This window comes from Podarcis liolepis (genome assembly GCF_965112155.1).
Source record: "Podarcis liolepis genome assembly, chromosome: 2".
Lineage (NCBI taxonomy): Eukaryota > Metazoa > Chordata > Lepidosauria > Squamata > Lacertidae > Podarcis > Podarcis liolepis.
The window spans coordinates 88,302,706-88,315,618 of NC_139555.1; the positions used below are offsets into that span (position 1 = coordinate 88,302,706).

The following is a 12,913-nucleotide window of genomic DNA, read 5'->3' on the forward strand; positions in this document are numbered from 1 at the left end:
TTACAGACTCCGCTAACCCAGAAATATTACCTCGGGTTAAGAACTTTGCTTTAGGATGAGAACAGAAATCGTGCTCTGGCGGCACAGCGGCAGCAGCAGGAGGCCCCATTAGCTAAAGTGGTGCTTCAGGTTAAGAACAGTTTCAGGTTAAGTACGGGCCTCTGGAACGAATTAAGTACTTAACTTGAGGTACCACTGTACTATAATTTGTTTCCTAGTTCCATTAGTGATGACGCTACTAGGGTTGCCATATTTCAGAATGTATGTGAACTGCCCTGAGACCGGGTGTAGGGCGGTATATAAATGTATAGGGTGGTATATAAATAAATTCAATAAATAAACGAATAAAATAAATGAGCTTTTTAAAGGGAAAATTGCTCTTAGTCCTGCTGGACCCATTTCTCCCTGTTGCATTGCCTAGATGGAATGATAGCAAGAGAAGAAGAATGTGACTGTTTCTTCAGATTATGGTTGCTCTGTTTTGTTTGCATCCTTTCTCTCTGGGGTGATGGGGAGAATTTGGTCCAACTCCTTGCCAGCACAGCTGCTGCAGGGAGGATTATACCAAGAGAATGTGCACAAGAAGATGTGGTGATGTTTACCAATCTACATTATTAAGCTGCTGTCCTGTGCCACCTGTCCATCTTGCACTACACCTCTTCTTCGGTGGGAGGTGGTTGTGTTGCTTTCATCACTCCTGGCAACAACATAGCACAGTGGAAGAGGACATCCTAAAGAGGTGGTGGTGGCTACAATTCAGCAATGGTCACCGCACTGGTGCTTTGGCATCTGTAGGAAATAGATTTGGGGAGAGGATTGGCCTTTAGCTAGTATCCATATATAAATGTTCCCATTCTACTTTTGGAATACTTTGTCACTTAAGAGTGACCAAACTCAGGTGCACCTCTTTACTCTTCTGTCTAAATGAGTGGCTGCCATTCATTCCTATCTCTCCCTGTAGCACACAGCTTCAGCATGTTTTGTGTCAGTTCACGCATGGTGGTGAAGTCTAGAATAACCAACCTATGTGAACTTAATCTGCATCCTTCAGTCCTTTCCAGGATCGCCTGGAACATGCAACAGTTTAGTGGCAGATATGTGGGTCCTTGGTAAGCAGAATAATATGGAAAAGGTTCACTGTGTATGATGCAGAAAAGTGTGTTGTGCCTGCCTCCATGGAATCCTGTAATATACAGGCCTGTGTTCTGGCTTTCTTTCCTCTTTACAAAGTACAATGATAGGCATTTTCTTAGTTGCTTTATAATAAGTGAAATCCTAAGATAATTTGCAATTTCAGTAGTGTGAAAAGATCTGGAAATCAGCTTGTTCTTTTAGCTCTATATAGCTCTTTATAGTAACTATAAAGTCACTATATAGCTCTTTATAGTGACTATAAAGTCACTTTATAGTTCCCATTATCCCACCCAAAACAGTTGGATACACCTGCATTTCCTCAAAGCTATGTGAAAGCAAGAAGTGTTCAGTCCTCTGTTGCAGTAAGCATGGAAGCTAGGAAGCATAGTTTCTTTGGCCTTGCTAAGCAGCTAGTGAAGGCTTGCAAAAGCAGATAATGACTACTACTGGTTGTTCCTTTCTGAACTAAGTGGAGATGGTTATTTCATGAAAGCGGCAAATGTTTTCTTATTTCATTAATCTGATAAAATTAACCCTATTTCACAAACTGAACACAGGATTTGGTTATTTCAAAATAACCAACAATATTAATGCCTATTCAAAGGTGCTTAGATTTTGGTTGGGAGGAAAGCTCTGAATGAGCTGGGAGATACTCAATGGACAAGATAATATTTCTAAACAGATGTGAGTGTCTCCCATGGTGGCATGAGCTGTGAATCTGTCAGGGGTCTGTCTCTTGCTTGGCATAAGAGACATATCTGCAGTGTGTGAAGAACTTGAAAGAGATGAGGGGTCTCTCCATGTTGTGCTCATCCACAAATACAGTTACTAATAAGAGATTCCTGGTCCTTTTGGCAGTCTGGTGATGGCATATATGGAGCTCAGTACCTCTTTTATTTTTAAAAATGTTATTTTTACTTTTTTCATGAATAAAGCAATTTAATGATTGTAACATAATATCACTGTTTTATAATGAAACGTTTGAAAATGTTCAGTACTGGCACGGGGCTGTATACTGTACTATATTTAATTGTTCTTAGTAATAAAATGGCAAAAGCTTTAATTTTTCTGTTGCTGATAGAAGTTATTGGCATCTCTCCAAAAAGGTTCTCTAATGATCCTCCTTCACCATGACAACCAATATGGAGGTGCTGGCTCAGCAGATAGTGGAGACACAGCAGGTGGCTGAGGTGAGTGAAGGATGATATTACAGTAACTCTTGACTGGTTTTTAAAAAGAAAATATAATTGTCTATTGTTTACAGATGGTCAGATCTAAAGTGGATTTTTTTCATAAAATGCTGGTTATTCCACTTGAAAATATAAAGCGATATTTTTCAATCCCCATGTTTTGTACTGAACTTCATTTGTATATAACAAAATGTCCACCAGGAGAGCAGAGGGTAATGCCCTTCTCCACCTTCTAATGACAGCTTTGCATACAGTGCTGCTGGGTGAAAAAAATGTGGGGCCGCACTTAATTCTGCAGCCATCCCCCTATATCCTGCATATTCCTAGCAGCCTGGCTGAAGGGCCTAGATGAGACCTGTAGGCATGTGCAAGTCTTTGAACATGTCCAGTGTGGCTTTTGCTGCTTCATCCATATAGATATTTCTTATGCTTTTAAGCAGATCTATTTGCTGTTAGGTAAAGGTAATGGACTCCTGACCATTAGGTCCAGTTGTGACCGACTCTGGGGTTACGGCGCTCATCTCGCTTTATTGGCTGAGGGAACTGGCGTACAGCTTCCGGATCATGGGGCCAGTATGACTGAGCCACTTCTGGCTACCAGAGCAGCGCACGGAAACGCTGTTTACCTTCCTGCCTTGCTGTTAGCTGTGAACTAATCTATGTTTTTCTGATTAGTCTAATCTCATATCATCTACTTGTACCGTCCCAGCCAACACATTTTTTATTTCCGCACCAGGCTTCTAACTTATAATAACATACAGGAACTGTTTACAGAATGGGTGTTAAGTGATTGTGTATTTGTGTCAAGGAGGTCATCGATCATGCTGTTGATAAGTAGTTGCCCATTATCTGTTTTAAACCTGCATTGTAGGGTTCTATTTCATTTATGCATCCTTTGCATACAGTAAGCCCTCAGCTTATGTGGGGGTTATGTTCTGGGGATCGTGCCTAAAGCCAATATTGTGTATAGTCAAAACCCATTAGGTTCAATGGTAGGTAGGATTGCCAAAGTCATTTTCCCTGGAACCCTGCCCCATTTATTTATTTATGCATGCATGCATGCATGCCATGCACATAAAGGTGAATGCACACAAGTTAAATGTGTGTAGATTGTGGGCTTACTCTATCTTTTTAAAATGGCCAGGAGCCTTCTCACCATCATCATCTAGAGAAAATACTGTGTTCATTTTTCTCAGATTTAAATCCAGTGACCATATCTTAAGGCTAAAAGACTGTTTATTAATAAAGGTTATATTATATCCCAGTTTTTTTAAATCTGCATTTGAAATTAAGGTTTGTTAAAATTTAATGAAATGTTCCTTGAAGTAACATTGTTCAACTAGTTTCCTCTGTTGCACAATATAGTTATTGTAGTCCTTTGTTTTGTCAGTAGCATTGCAACATCTACTTTTTACATTTGGGTTTTCTGTCTTGTGTTTAACACTGTCATGTACAGTAGTGCATTTGTTGTTTCTACGTTTTTACTCTTCAATATCACTAGCCAAGCTGTCCAGTTAACTGAGTTAATTCTGAAATAGTCTTCAGTTCAGAATAACCAAATACATCTATATACATTATTTTTTCTGATAGCAAAATGCCCATGAAATTATTGGAATGTATGTTATATTTTCTTATTTGCATTACTGGAGGAGACTGACGTTGAGTGGGCACTAGGACACCACCAGGTGAATGTTGTTGTATTCCATTCATTTGAAGAGAAAGAAAATGTTAACCTTTAGAACAGATTTATCTACTTACTCCTCATGTAACAAGGACCCTCTATTCCTAGGTGAAATATTGTACTCAAACCTCTATATATCCCATGCCTAAAGAGGCAACATATATTGGCTCCACATAGTCTGCCATTATTTGTGGTTGCCATACTCCTCTTTATTCCCTTGAGTCCTTTGGCACACATAGAAAAATCAGGGGAGTGGTCTCAGTGCTTTGGTCTTTGGAAAGGGCATGAGCAGTGAGAATCTTTGTTATCAAGTTAAAATATGGAGCCAGAAGCCAAACGCTTCTCTCCCCTGAATCTTCTGTTTAATCCAGAGTGCGGAAGAGGGGCAAGAGATTGGTTTCTCAGTTGGCACAGTGAAATACACCCCTTGAAAATGTGCAGGGAGCTTGCAGTTTTGCATTGAGCATGTGGGAGAGGGATTGTCACCAATGGTGACCTATGACCTTTCCCTTCCTCTCAGTTTCCAAACTATGCCTATCCTAACTACCAGTAAGGTGCTTGAAAATAGGAAGGCGGACAGACTCAGGTACAAATGAGCATAAACATTATGTGGATTGGAGTTTTGCTCGGAAAGGATGGTCTTGTTAGCTGCTGAAGTAGTTGGTCTAATAATACAGTAAATCGCCCAGTGCTGGGGGGAAGCATTGCAGTTCAGCACAAAGCATGTCACTGAAAATGCCATCTTTAATTTAACCACTTTCTGAACAATAATAACCTGACGCAATGCATAAATTTATGCAGTGAAAGTATATTGCATATAATTTTTTGTAATGTCATGGTTTCAGCACTTTAAAAAAGCTGAATCAACATAATGTGGTCCCCGCCCACCTTTTCAGAAGTTTCTGTGATTTTCGGAAATTTTAGTGTGTTGTGTTAATTTACAAGACTTATAGTTATCTAGTTGTTGTTGTTGTTGTTGTTGTTGCTCCTCCAGAGAATTAAAATGGTAGCCTTAATTCTTCTAACACATACCATGAAATTAATGGATTTATCATTATGTGCAATAAAACTGATTCCAGCGCAAAATATTTGATGGGTGCACAAGAATGTAGTGTTTGTTTAGCTATATTAAGTTAATGAACTGTAAAGATAAAATAAGTCCCATAGGGAACAAAATAGTTTCCTTTTTTCATTTTACTGGTCTGAAAATTATTCAAGAGCTGGACAAATTATTTTCTCTTGAATTTTGCTACTTTGTAGTTTTTATTGAGCAGTAGTAGTTGGGCACAGGGGAGACAAAGAGAAGGAAAAGCTTTGTAACCTGGGTACATCTCCCCCAGTGAAATTAATTGTATTATTAGACAAACTGCTTCAGCAGCTGGCAAAACAGCAGGAACACGTCGATTCTGCTTCCTTGGTTACAGGGAGTGATAGTGTACTTGACCTTCAGAGGAGCAGGGTCATAGAGAGGGCATTTTTAAACAATTCTGTCTGGTTTTGTGATTGGAATCTTTATAAATGGAGCTCGGATACAAACATTTGGGAACAGACTAAAACTGATCTCTTCGTTTCTCTTCGATTGTTTTGGCCAAAGATCTTTGCTGAAGAAAAATGTAAATAAAGCTGCAGAAGGATTTGACACTGTAAGTACTAGAGTCTGTACAGTATCAAGCGAGAGGCTCCAGGAAGCAAATGATTCAAAGGTTATTGAAGATGGGAGTGTTGTTATTTTTAAGAAGAAACATTTATGTTAAATGTATAGTCCGTTCACTTTGCTTATCTAATCCTTGTGAATGTTTTAAAGTAACAGCAATTTTAACTAAGAGTATATTGCTAATACTGCTCCTAGTTTAAATTGATTTAAAATTCAGAATATTCTAATTTCACAGTAATGGCCATTTATCTGGAAGCTGACTTCTAATTAATAGTTTGAATAATTAGCACTACTTGTTCTCTTTAGATAGTATGTACAGTATTTTAGCACAGAATTTTAATCCACAGTTTATAGCAGTTTCTACAACAAGCGTATTAAGATTTAGTTTGTATTTCCTGATAAACTAGAATATACTGCCTTTTGCTCAACAGAAATTAAGGGTTATTACAGGTTAAAATTTCAGAGTAGGAATAAATCTGATACCAAGTAAACTGTTTACCTACCTATTGCCAAATGCTGCAGATGACTAACCTTTTTCTGACCTGTGTATAAAGGTGAGATTTAAAGAGAAACCGATGGGTACTGACTGTAATAGTTGTAGAACTACAGATCTATAGGATTCAAAATAAATTAGTTAGAACATGTTGGGTAGCTTTAAAAATGGAGTTAAATATTTAAAGTTAAATGTCCTTTTTTTATACATAATGCAGCATCTTCTCAACATTTGCTATATATTGTCAGTAACAAAAATGCAAAGTTAGCTTTTAAACAGAAAGCTCTTGCATTGTGCTTTTGAACTTTCAGCATATGTTCTTTCCTTATGGATAACAATAGCATTCTGCGAGTCTTATACCATTTTATTGTGTGGGTGATAGCTAATGTTAGTCATACACAGAGTAACATTGATTACTGGGGGGCCTGTTCTGAGTATGACATTATTGGATATCACCTGTTTATGTACATAGCTGGTCTGTTTCATCTAAGATCTGTAGTCAGTACAGCACCAAGGACCAAACTGAGGAGCTGCAAACCACTTGTATATTTCATTTGTGTTTACCTAATTAACACATTTTGCATAAAATTTTAATATGGTGGCTTTGTGTGCTTTCCCCATGATACTGTAGCTGTAAGACTACAAGCGACATTCTGAGGATATTTTTCTTGGGAAATAATAATTAGTTAATTGTGTTCTTAATGTAAAAAATAATTAGTAACCAGATAACGCTGTTGCATGTGTTTCATATTAAAATATCATTCCTTTGTATTTATTTTTATTTATGCACTGTTTAATTACAATAGTCTCAATGTGGTGTAAAAGGAACACAATGCTATATAAATAAACATTGGTTAAAACTATAAAAATAAAATTAATTCAGAATACCTTCCAGATACAAAAAGAAAAGCCTCCAGTAGGCACTGGAAGTTCAGAAGGGAGGTAACCTGTCTTACCTCAGTTGGAAGGGAGTTCCATAAAATGGGACCACCATTCTGAATGCATGGCTGCTGGTGGATACAAGCTGTGTATAAAAGCCATGGTGAATCACTGGCAGTGACTCCCCCAAAGACCTTAGTGGTGTCTTCAAGAAATAACGGATCAGGTGGTCCTTGAGGTATCCTGGACCCAAGGTATTAAGGGCATTGTAAATTAACACAAGAACCTTGAGCCTGGATAGGGATTGTTTTGTCTTTACATGCTTTTTGTTCTGTAGAATTTCTATTTGCTGAAGGGAACAATTGTGAACGTAAGAATTTCTGTTTGTCTTGTGTGTGAAAGGACACTGAGCAAGACCACTTATTTGATGACAAGTGGCCAGAACTTTCTGTTTGGTTGACTGCTAGATGCATATTCCGAATTTGCAAAATAATAGCTACAAAATGCTTTATATTGTCATATTTGTAAGACATGTCTGTCTGAGGAGTCTCTCTGTGTCTCTCTCTCATTCTTTCTTTTGCCCTAGATTCTCTTACATAGAAAAAATGGTTCTTTCACAATGGCTCGGTTCAGATGCAGTACCAAGTTGTTGTTTGGCATTATATACACTAGTCTTGGTCTTGCATGCTCCCTTCTCCTTATGCTATCCCCAACTTTGGCTGCAGTCCTATCTATACCCCCTTCTTTGGGAATAAACCTGATTGAACTCAATGAGATTTACTCCTGCATACATCTGTACAGGAGTGTGCTATTAGTCATGACAAACTATAGTTTGCCGTGAACATCTGAACTAAGCAGGCAATGGAAAGAATCTGAGCATGCTGTGGAGGAGGGAGTGCATGATTCTGAGGCTCAATTACTTTCGTATGGTGAAAGAAAGCAGGCTGCAACTACAGATGGGTGAAGGGTTGGACCCGTCACTGATGCCAGAAGCTACATTTACCAGCGGCTTGTTTGCACAACCTAAGCAATAACCCTTAGTATCCATTTTTTCTTTCTCCCATAAAAGTGAATGACTTCCATTAGTGCCTAGCAGAGCAGGAGTAAACTGTTGCAATTGCACACCAATGTGATGGTGAATGGCCTGTCCTCCACTGACAGGGATCCCATAGAGAGGTCTTTCATACACACATCTCAGGTATCACTCAAATATTTGACTTTTTCTATGCCTGCCCCACATTATACTTGTGCTTCTATTTTAAATTAAGACAAAAATTAACAACTGCATACTGAACTCTTTTTATTTAAACCCCCCCCCCCCAATATCCTGCCTATGGTGGCTCACAAACATCAGTTAAGGCAATATACAGTTTATAGAAGAATTAAACAAGTGAACAAAATAGCAGCTAAATTCATAGAAGGCAGAAAGAAAGAAACTAAATCAAACTAAAAATACAGCAAAACAAAAATTTGCAGCACAACAAAACACTGGTAAAGATGGGGCAGTGTGAGCCTCCTGGAACTGGGAGTTGCACAGCCCAGCTGTGCAGTTGAAAAGGCCCCTCTCATGCCCTGACCACTTAGTCTTCAGTGGCAATTGGATGCAAAGCAGGGCCTCAGATGAATATGGCAAGCAGGCTCATGTTGGAACTAAACTATCCTTCATGTATCCTGGTTTCAACCATTGGGGGCACAGGTGGGGAATCCCTGGCCCCTTTTCAATCTCGCCCATTTCCAACAAGGAAATTATGCTTGTGGAGGATCATTTGCACAAAAGGGCCTTTCCCCACTAAATTGCTGCAAACAGGGATTTCGTGGGTAGCAGTTGAGGAGCAATGGGTTAATCCTCCCTTTTCCACCCTGTGCTACTCCATCCTCAGCCTAGTGATAACCAGCACTTTGAATTGTGCTCAGAAATGAACTGGTACTCCATGCTGATTGAATAATAATAATAATAATAATAATAATAATAATAATAATAATAATTTATTTATACCCCGCCCATGTGGCTGGGCCTCCCCAGCCACTCTGGGCGGCTTCCATAAAACCAAAAATACAGTAAAATTACACGTTAAAAACTTCCCTGAACAGGGCTGCCTTAAGATGTCTTCTGAATGTCAGGTAGTTGTTTATCGCTTTGACATCTGCTGGAAGGGCGTTCCACAGGGCGGGCGCTACTACCGAGAAGGCCCTCTACCTGGTTCCCTGTAGCTTTGCTTCTCACAATGAGGGAACCGCCAGAAGGCCCCCGGCGCTGGACCTCAGCGTCTGGGCAGAATGATGGGGGTGGAGACGCTCCTTCAGGTATACTGGACCGAGGCCGTTTAGGGCTTTAAAGGTCAGCACCAACACTTTGAATTGTGCTCGGAAACGTACTGGGAGCCAATGTAGGTCTTTCAAGACCGGTGTTATATGGTCTCGGCGGCCGCCCCCAGTCACCAGTCTAGCTGCCGCATTCTGGATTAGTTGTAGTTTCCGAGTCACCTTCAAAGGTAGCCCCACGTAGAGTGCATTGCAGTAGTCCAAGCGGGAGATAACCAGAGCATACACCACTCTGAAATGTTCCTCTCCACGGAAATCTTTAGTAAAAGGCGAAAGATTTATACGATCTGAAGAGAAACCAGAGTGAAAAGTATGAAAAGTATTTGTTCTGAAAAACGGGCCCGCAACAAAACTCTGGCTTCCAAATTTTGTATCAGCTGAAGTTCCTGAATAGTTTTCAGAAGCAACTTTCTATAGAGTTTATGTGACCAACGTTAGATCTGCTTTTTACAGAAAAGGGCACAGTTGGTACATCTCCTGAAGCTATGCAAGGGCCCTCTTTTCCACATCCAATTAGTAGTCCTGAGAGGCTGTTGAAGAGGCTACCAAAAAAATCTAGTACTGAAACAAAAAAAAAATCTAGTACTGTACGGATACAAAAATTATCCTAATGGAGCCAGGCTGATTCAGGCAACATTTCCTGCCATCAAACTAGTTCTTCCTTGCTGTATATGGTAACAGCCCCACCGAAATCCTCTGAGGCAAGGCAGGCAAGCTGAGCAACTGGATTGTAATGGAAGCAGTCTTCCCTTGCTGGCAGTTGCCAGGCAGCAGGTCCTCTGAGGCAAAGGACCAAATAAACAAATCAAAATGCAGATAACTCAGATTTATAACCCAGGTCATAGGTGTGTAATTGCAAGAAAAAAGAGGTAGATTTCAGTGACAAAAACACGCCAACCTGTAAGGTGCAGTGGCTGTGTTTGCATGTCACACACTGATTTAGCAAAACTTGCACAAGCAGGAAGAAGCATAGTTCTAAGTTGCCTTGTTTTGAATTTGACCATATTTAGCTTGTGGGGTGGAGAGAATAACTGGGGGAGGGAAGGAGTGTTGTCCCTGTCAATCTTCTGAGAGGGAGGCTTCAAGACCGTGTTCCTTTCCCTGCTGGACTGTATAGTGTTAAAAGGGACAGAGTTAAGGCTGACTTCCAGCCCTGAACCTAAGCATTTTATAGCTATATAAGGTGAGCAGGATGTTTCTGGAAACTGGTAGCCATTTTCCTTCCACCACTCCTAATACCTCCCCATATTGTGGTGGGAGGGGGATTTCTTTTAATGCCACAACACACATTCATGAAAACCTAATCCCCACCTTCAGAGTCCTATAAGCTGTTTGCATCTCAACCTGGCCAATTCCTCCTCCCATTCCTTTTCTTTTTTTCACCTCAGCTGACAACATCCATATGCCATTCAAATGAGCTCAGGGTTCTGGAAAGAAGTAAACATAGACCATTTAGGCTGCTGGTGTATTATCTGGAGAATCAGAATAATGTTTTATATAATTCTACATACTCAAGGAGCCCCCTGAGTATGCAGAACCATTGTTGTTATTTTTATATGCCCCAATTCATTGCCAAAAGGATAGTCACTGAACCACCCAAGTTCAGTATTAGAAGAAACAAGTGGATTTGCAACACAGTGCCGCAATCTATCCTTACCTCCTAAGTGGAGTGCTGCTGTCCTGGGCTCCATATACAGCCAGGAACAAGGGTCTTTCAGTCCTCTTCAGGTCTCTTGGGCAAAGGGCTCAGGGGTAGGAAAGGGCCTCCTCAAGGCCTTCTCCAAATACTCCATATACAGGGCTGCCTGCTCCAAATCTGAACCTCCATTTTCTTTCCTCTTCTCCCACAAACAACTGATGTCCCAACATTCTGTGTCTTAACTGCTTCCAGTCTCAGTAACTTCTGGTTCCGTTGGTCCTCCCTTCTCCCCCTTCTGTTGATACAAACTGTTGTTTGCATTTTGTAACCTTTCAGGCATTTTTGTTACTTCAAATAAATAGACAAACAAACTTCTGCTTATCCAGGAAGCCCTCATCTAGAAACCACTCCTTTATTTTTAAATGACCCTATTTCATTTTCAGGCACTCGAGCGTCTGAGTTCACTGTTACAGAGTGTGATCATGATGATTCAATATTTGGTTGGTTGTAGAAGGAAACTTCTAACTTTCCTTTCAAAAATGGAAATGTCTGTGAATGTGTTTTTTTTTAAATGCCCAAACAATCAGTACTACCCCATATTTAATTTTGTATATGATTTCTGGTGATCAGTGCAACACTTGCTACCTTAACACTAGACAAATAGCATCTTATCTATAGTCCTAAACTGGGGCATCCGATTTCATGGTTGATCATCCTGTTAGAGGAAGTGTTAGTCCTTTGGGTATGGGAGTATTAGTGAATTGTTTCAGATAAACATTTCCTGCTGGAAGTACTTAGTATTTGAGTTTTAACCATTTTCACAATTGTGTTTGCCATGCATTAAATCAGTTTTTAAATTATTCAATATAGGTGCAAACCGTACAGACAACATTATCTGAATCTCCAGTGATGACCAGCCCTTCCCAACGCATCCAGATAATCTCCACAGATTCTTCAGTAGCTTCACCACAGCGCATTCAGGTATAAGGGTTTTCCCACCTGTGAATTTGGTTATATCATCTGACTTTTCTCTCTAGCTGCTAAAACTGTATTTTCAATCATAATTTTAAAAGAATCATAGTAGGAAGGGATCTTGAGGGTCATCTAGTCCAACCCCCCAGCAATGCAGGAATCTCAGCTGAAGCATCCATGACAGATAGCCATCCAACCTCTGCTTATAAACCTCCAGTGAAGGTCCACCACCTTCCAAAGGACTCGGTTCCACTGTTGAACAGTTTTCACCATCAGAAAGTTCTTCCTGATATTTAATCTGAATCTCCTTTTTTATAACTTGAAGCCATTGTTTCGGGTCCTAGTCTCTGGAACAGGAAAAAACAAACTTACTCCAACTTCCATGTGACAGCCCTTTAGATATTTGAAGATGGCTATCATGCCTCCTATTCCAGCTGAGCATACAATTCTCTCAGCTGTTCCTCATAAAGGCTTGGTTTCCAGACTTTGATCATCTTGGTCGCCCTCCTCTACACTTGTTACGGCTTGTCAATATCCTTCTTAAATTGTAGTGTCCAGAACTGGACAAAGTTTTCTAGATGTGGTCTGACCAAGGCAGAAGTGTGTGTTACTATGACTTCCCTTGATCTGGAGCTAGACTTCTGTTGAAGCAACCTAGAATAGCATTAGCCTTTTATTTTGCTGCTGCATCACACTGTTGACTTGTGTTAGGCTTGGGGTCTACTAAGACCCGTAGATTCTTTTCACATGGCAAGCCAGGTGTCCCCTGGTTCTTTCTGCCTAAGTGCAGAACCTTACATTTGTCCATATTGTAATTAATTTTGTTTGTTTGGGCCCAGTTATCCAATCTGTTGAGGTCATCTTGAATACCAATTCTGTCTTCTGTAGCATTTGCTACCCCTCCCAGTTTGGTGTCATCTGCAAATTTGATGAACATCCCCTCAATTCC

At 40.1% G+C, this 12,913-nt stretch overlaps 1 protein-coding gene and 1 long non-coding RNA gene across 8 annotated transcripts in view; one reads left to right on the forward strand and one right to left on the reverse strand.

Annotated features, from left to right (window-relative positions):
* The window catches only part of LOC310702090, a 117,597-nt gene extending 106,966 nt beyond the window's left edge, over positions 1-10,631 (reverse strand). The window contains exons 1-3 of the long non-coding RNA XR_014523219.1: positions 9,653-10,631; positions 1,392-8,965; positions 194-1,345 (exon numbers count right to left, since the gene is read on the reverse strand). This is a non-coding gene — a long non-coding RNA (uncharacterized lncRNA). The remainder of the gene's footprint in view (positions 1-193; positions 1,346-1,391; positions 8,966-9,652) is intronic.
* NR2C2 (nuclear receptor subfamily 2 group C member 2) overlaps positions 1-12,913 on the forward strand; it is a 42,256-nt gene that overhangs the window by 1,881 nt on the left and 27,462 nt on the right. For 5 of the 7 annotated variants that reach the window (XR_014523035.1, XM_083492184.1, XM_083492187.1 and 2 more), the window contains exons 2-3: positions 2,241-2,324; positions 11,863-11,973. Coding sequence is in view for 6 of the 7 variants with exons in the window: in XM_083492184.1 (XP_083348310.1) it covers positions 2,265-2,324; positions 11,863-11,973 (171 nt within the window). In the remaining variant the exon portion in view is untranslated. Of the gene's footprint in view, positions 1-2,240; positions 2,325-5,539; positions 5,649-11,862; positions 11,974-12,913 lie in introns of those variants that run through there. The other 2 variants (XM_083492189.1, XM_083492186.1) reach the window with 2 other exon arrangements.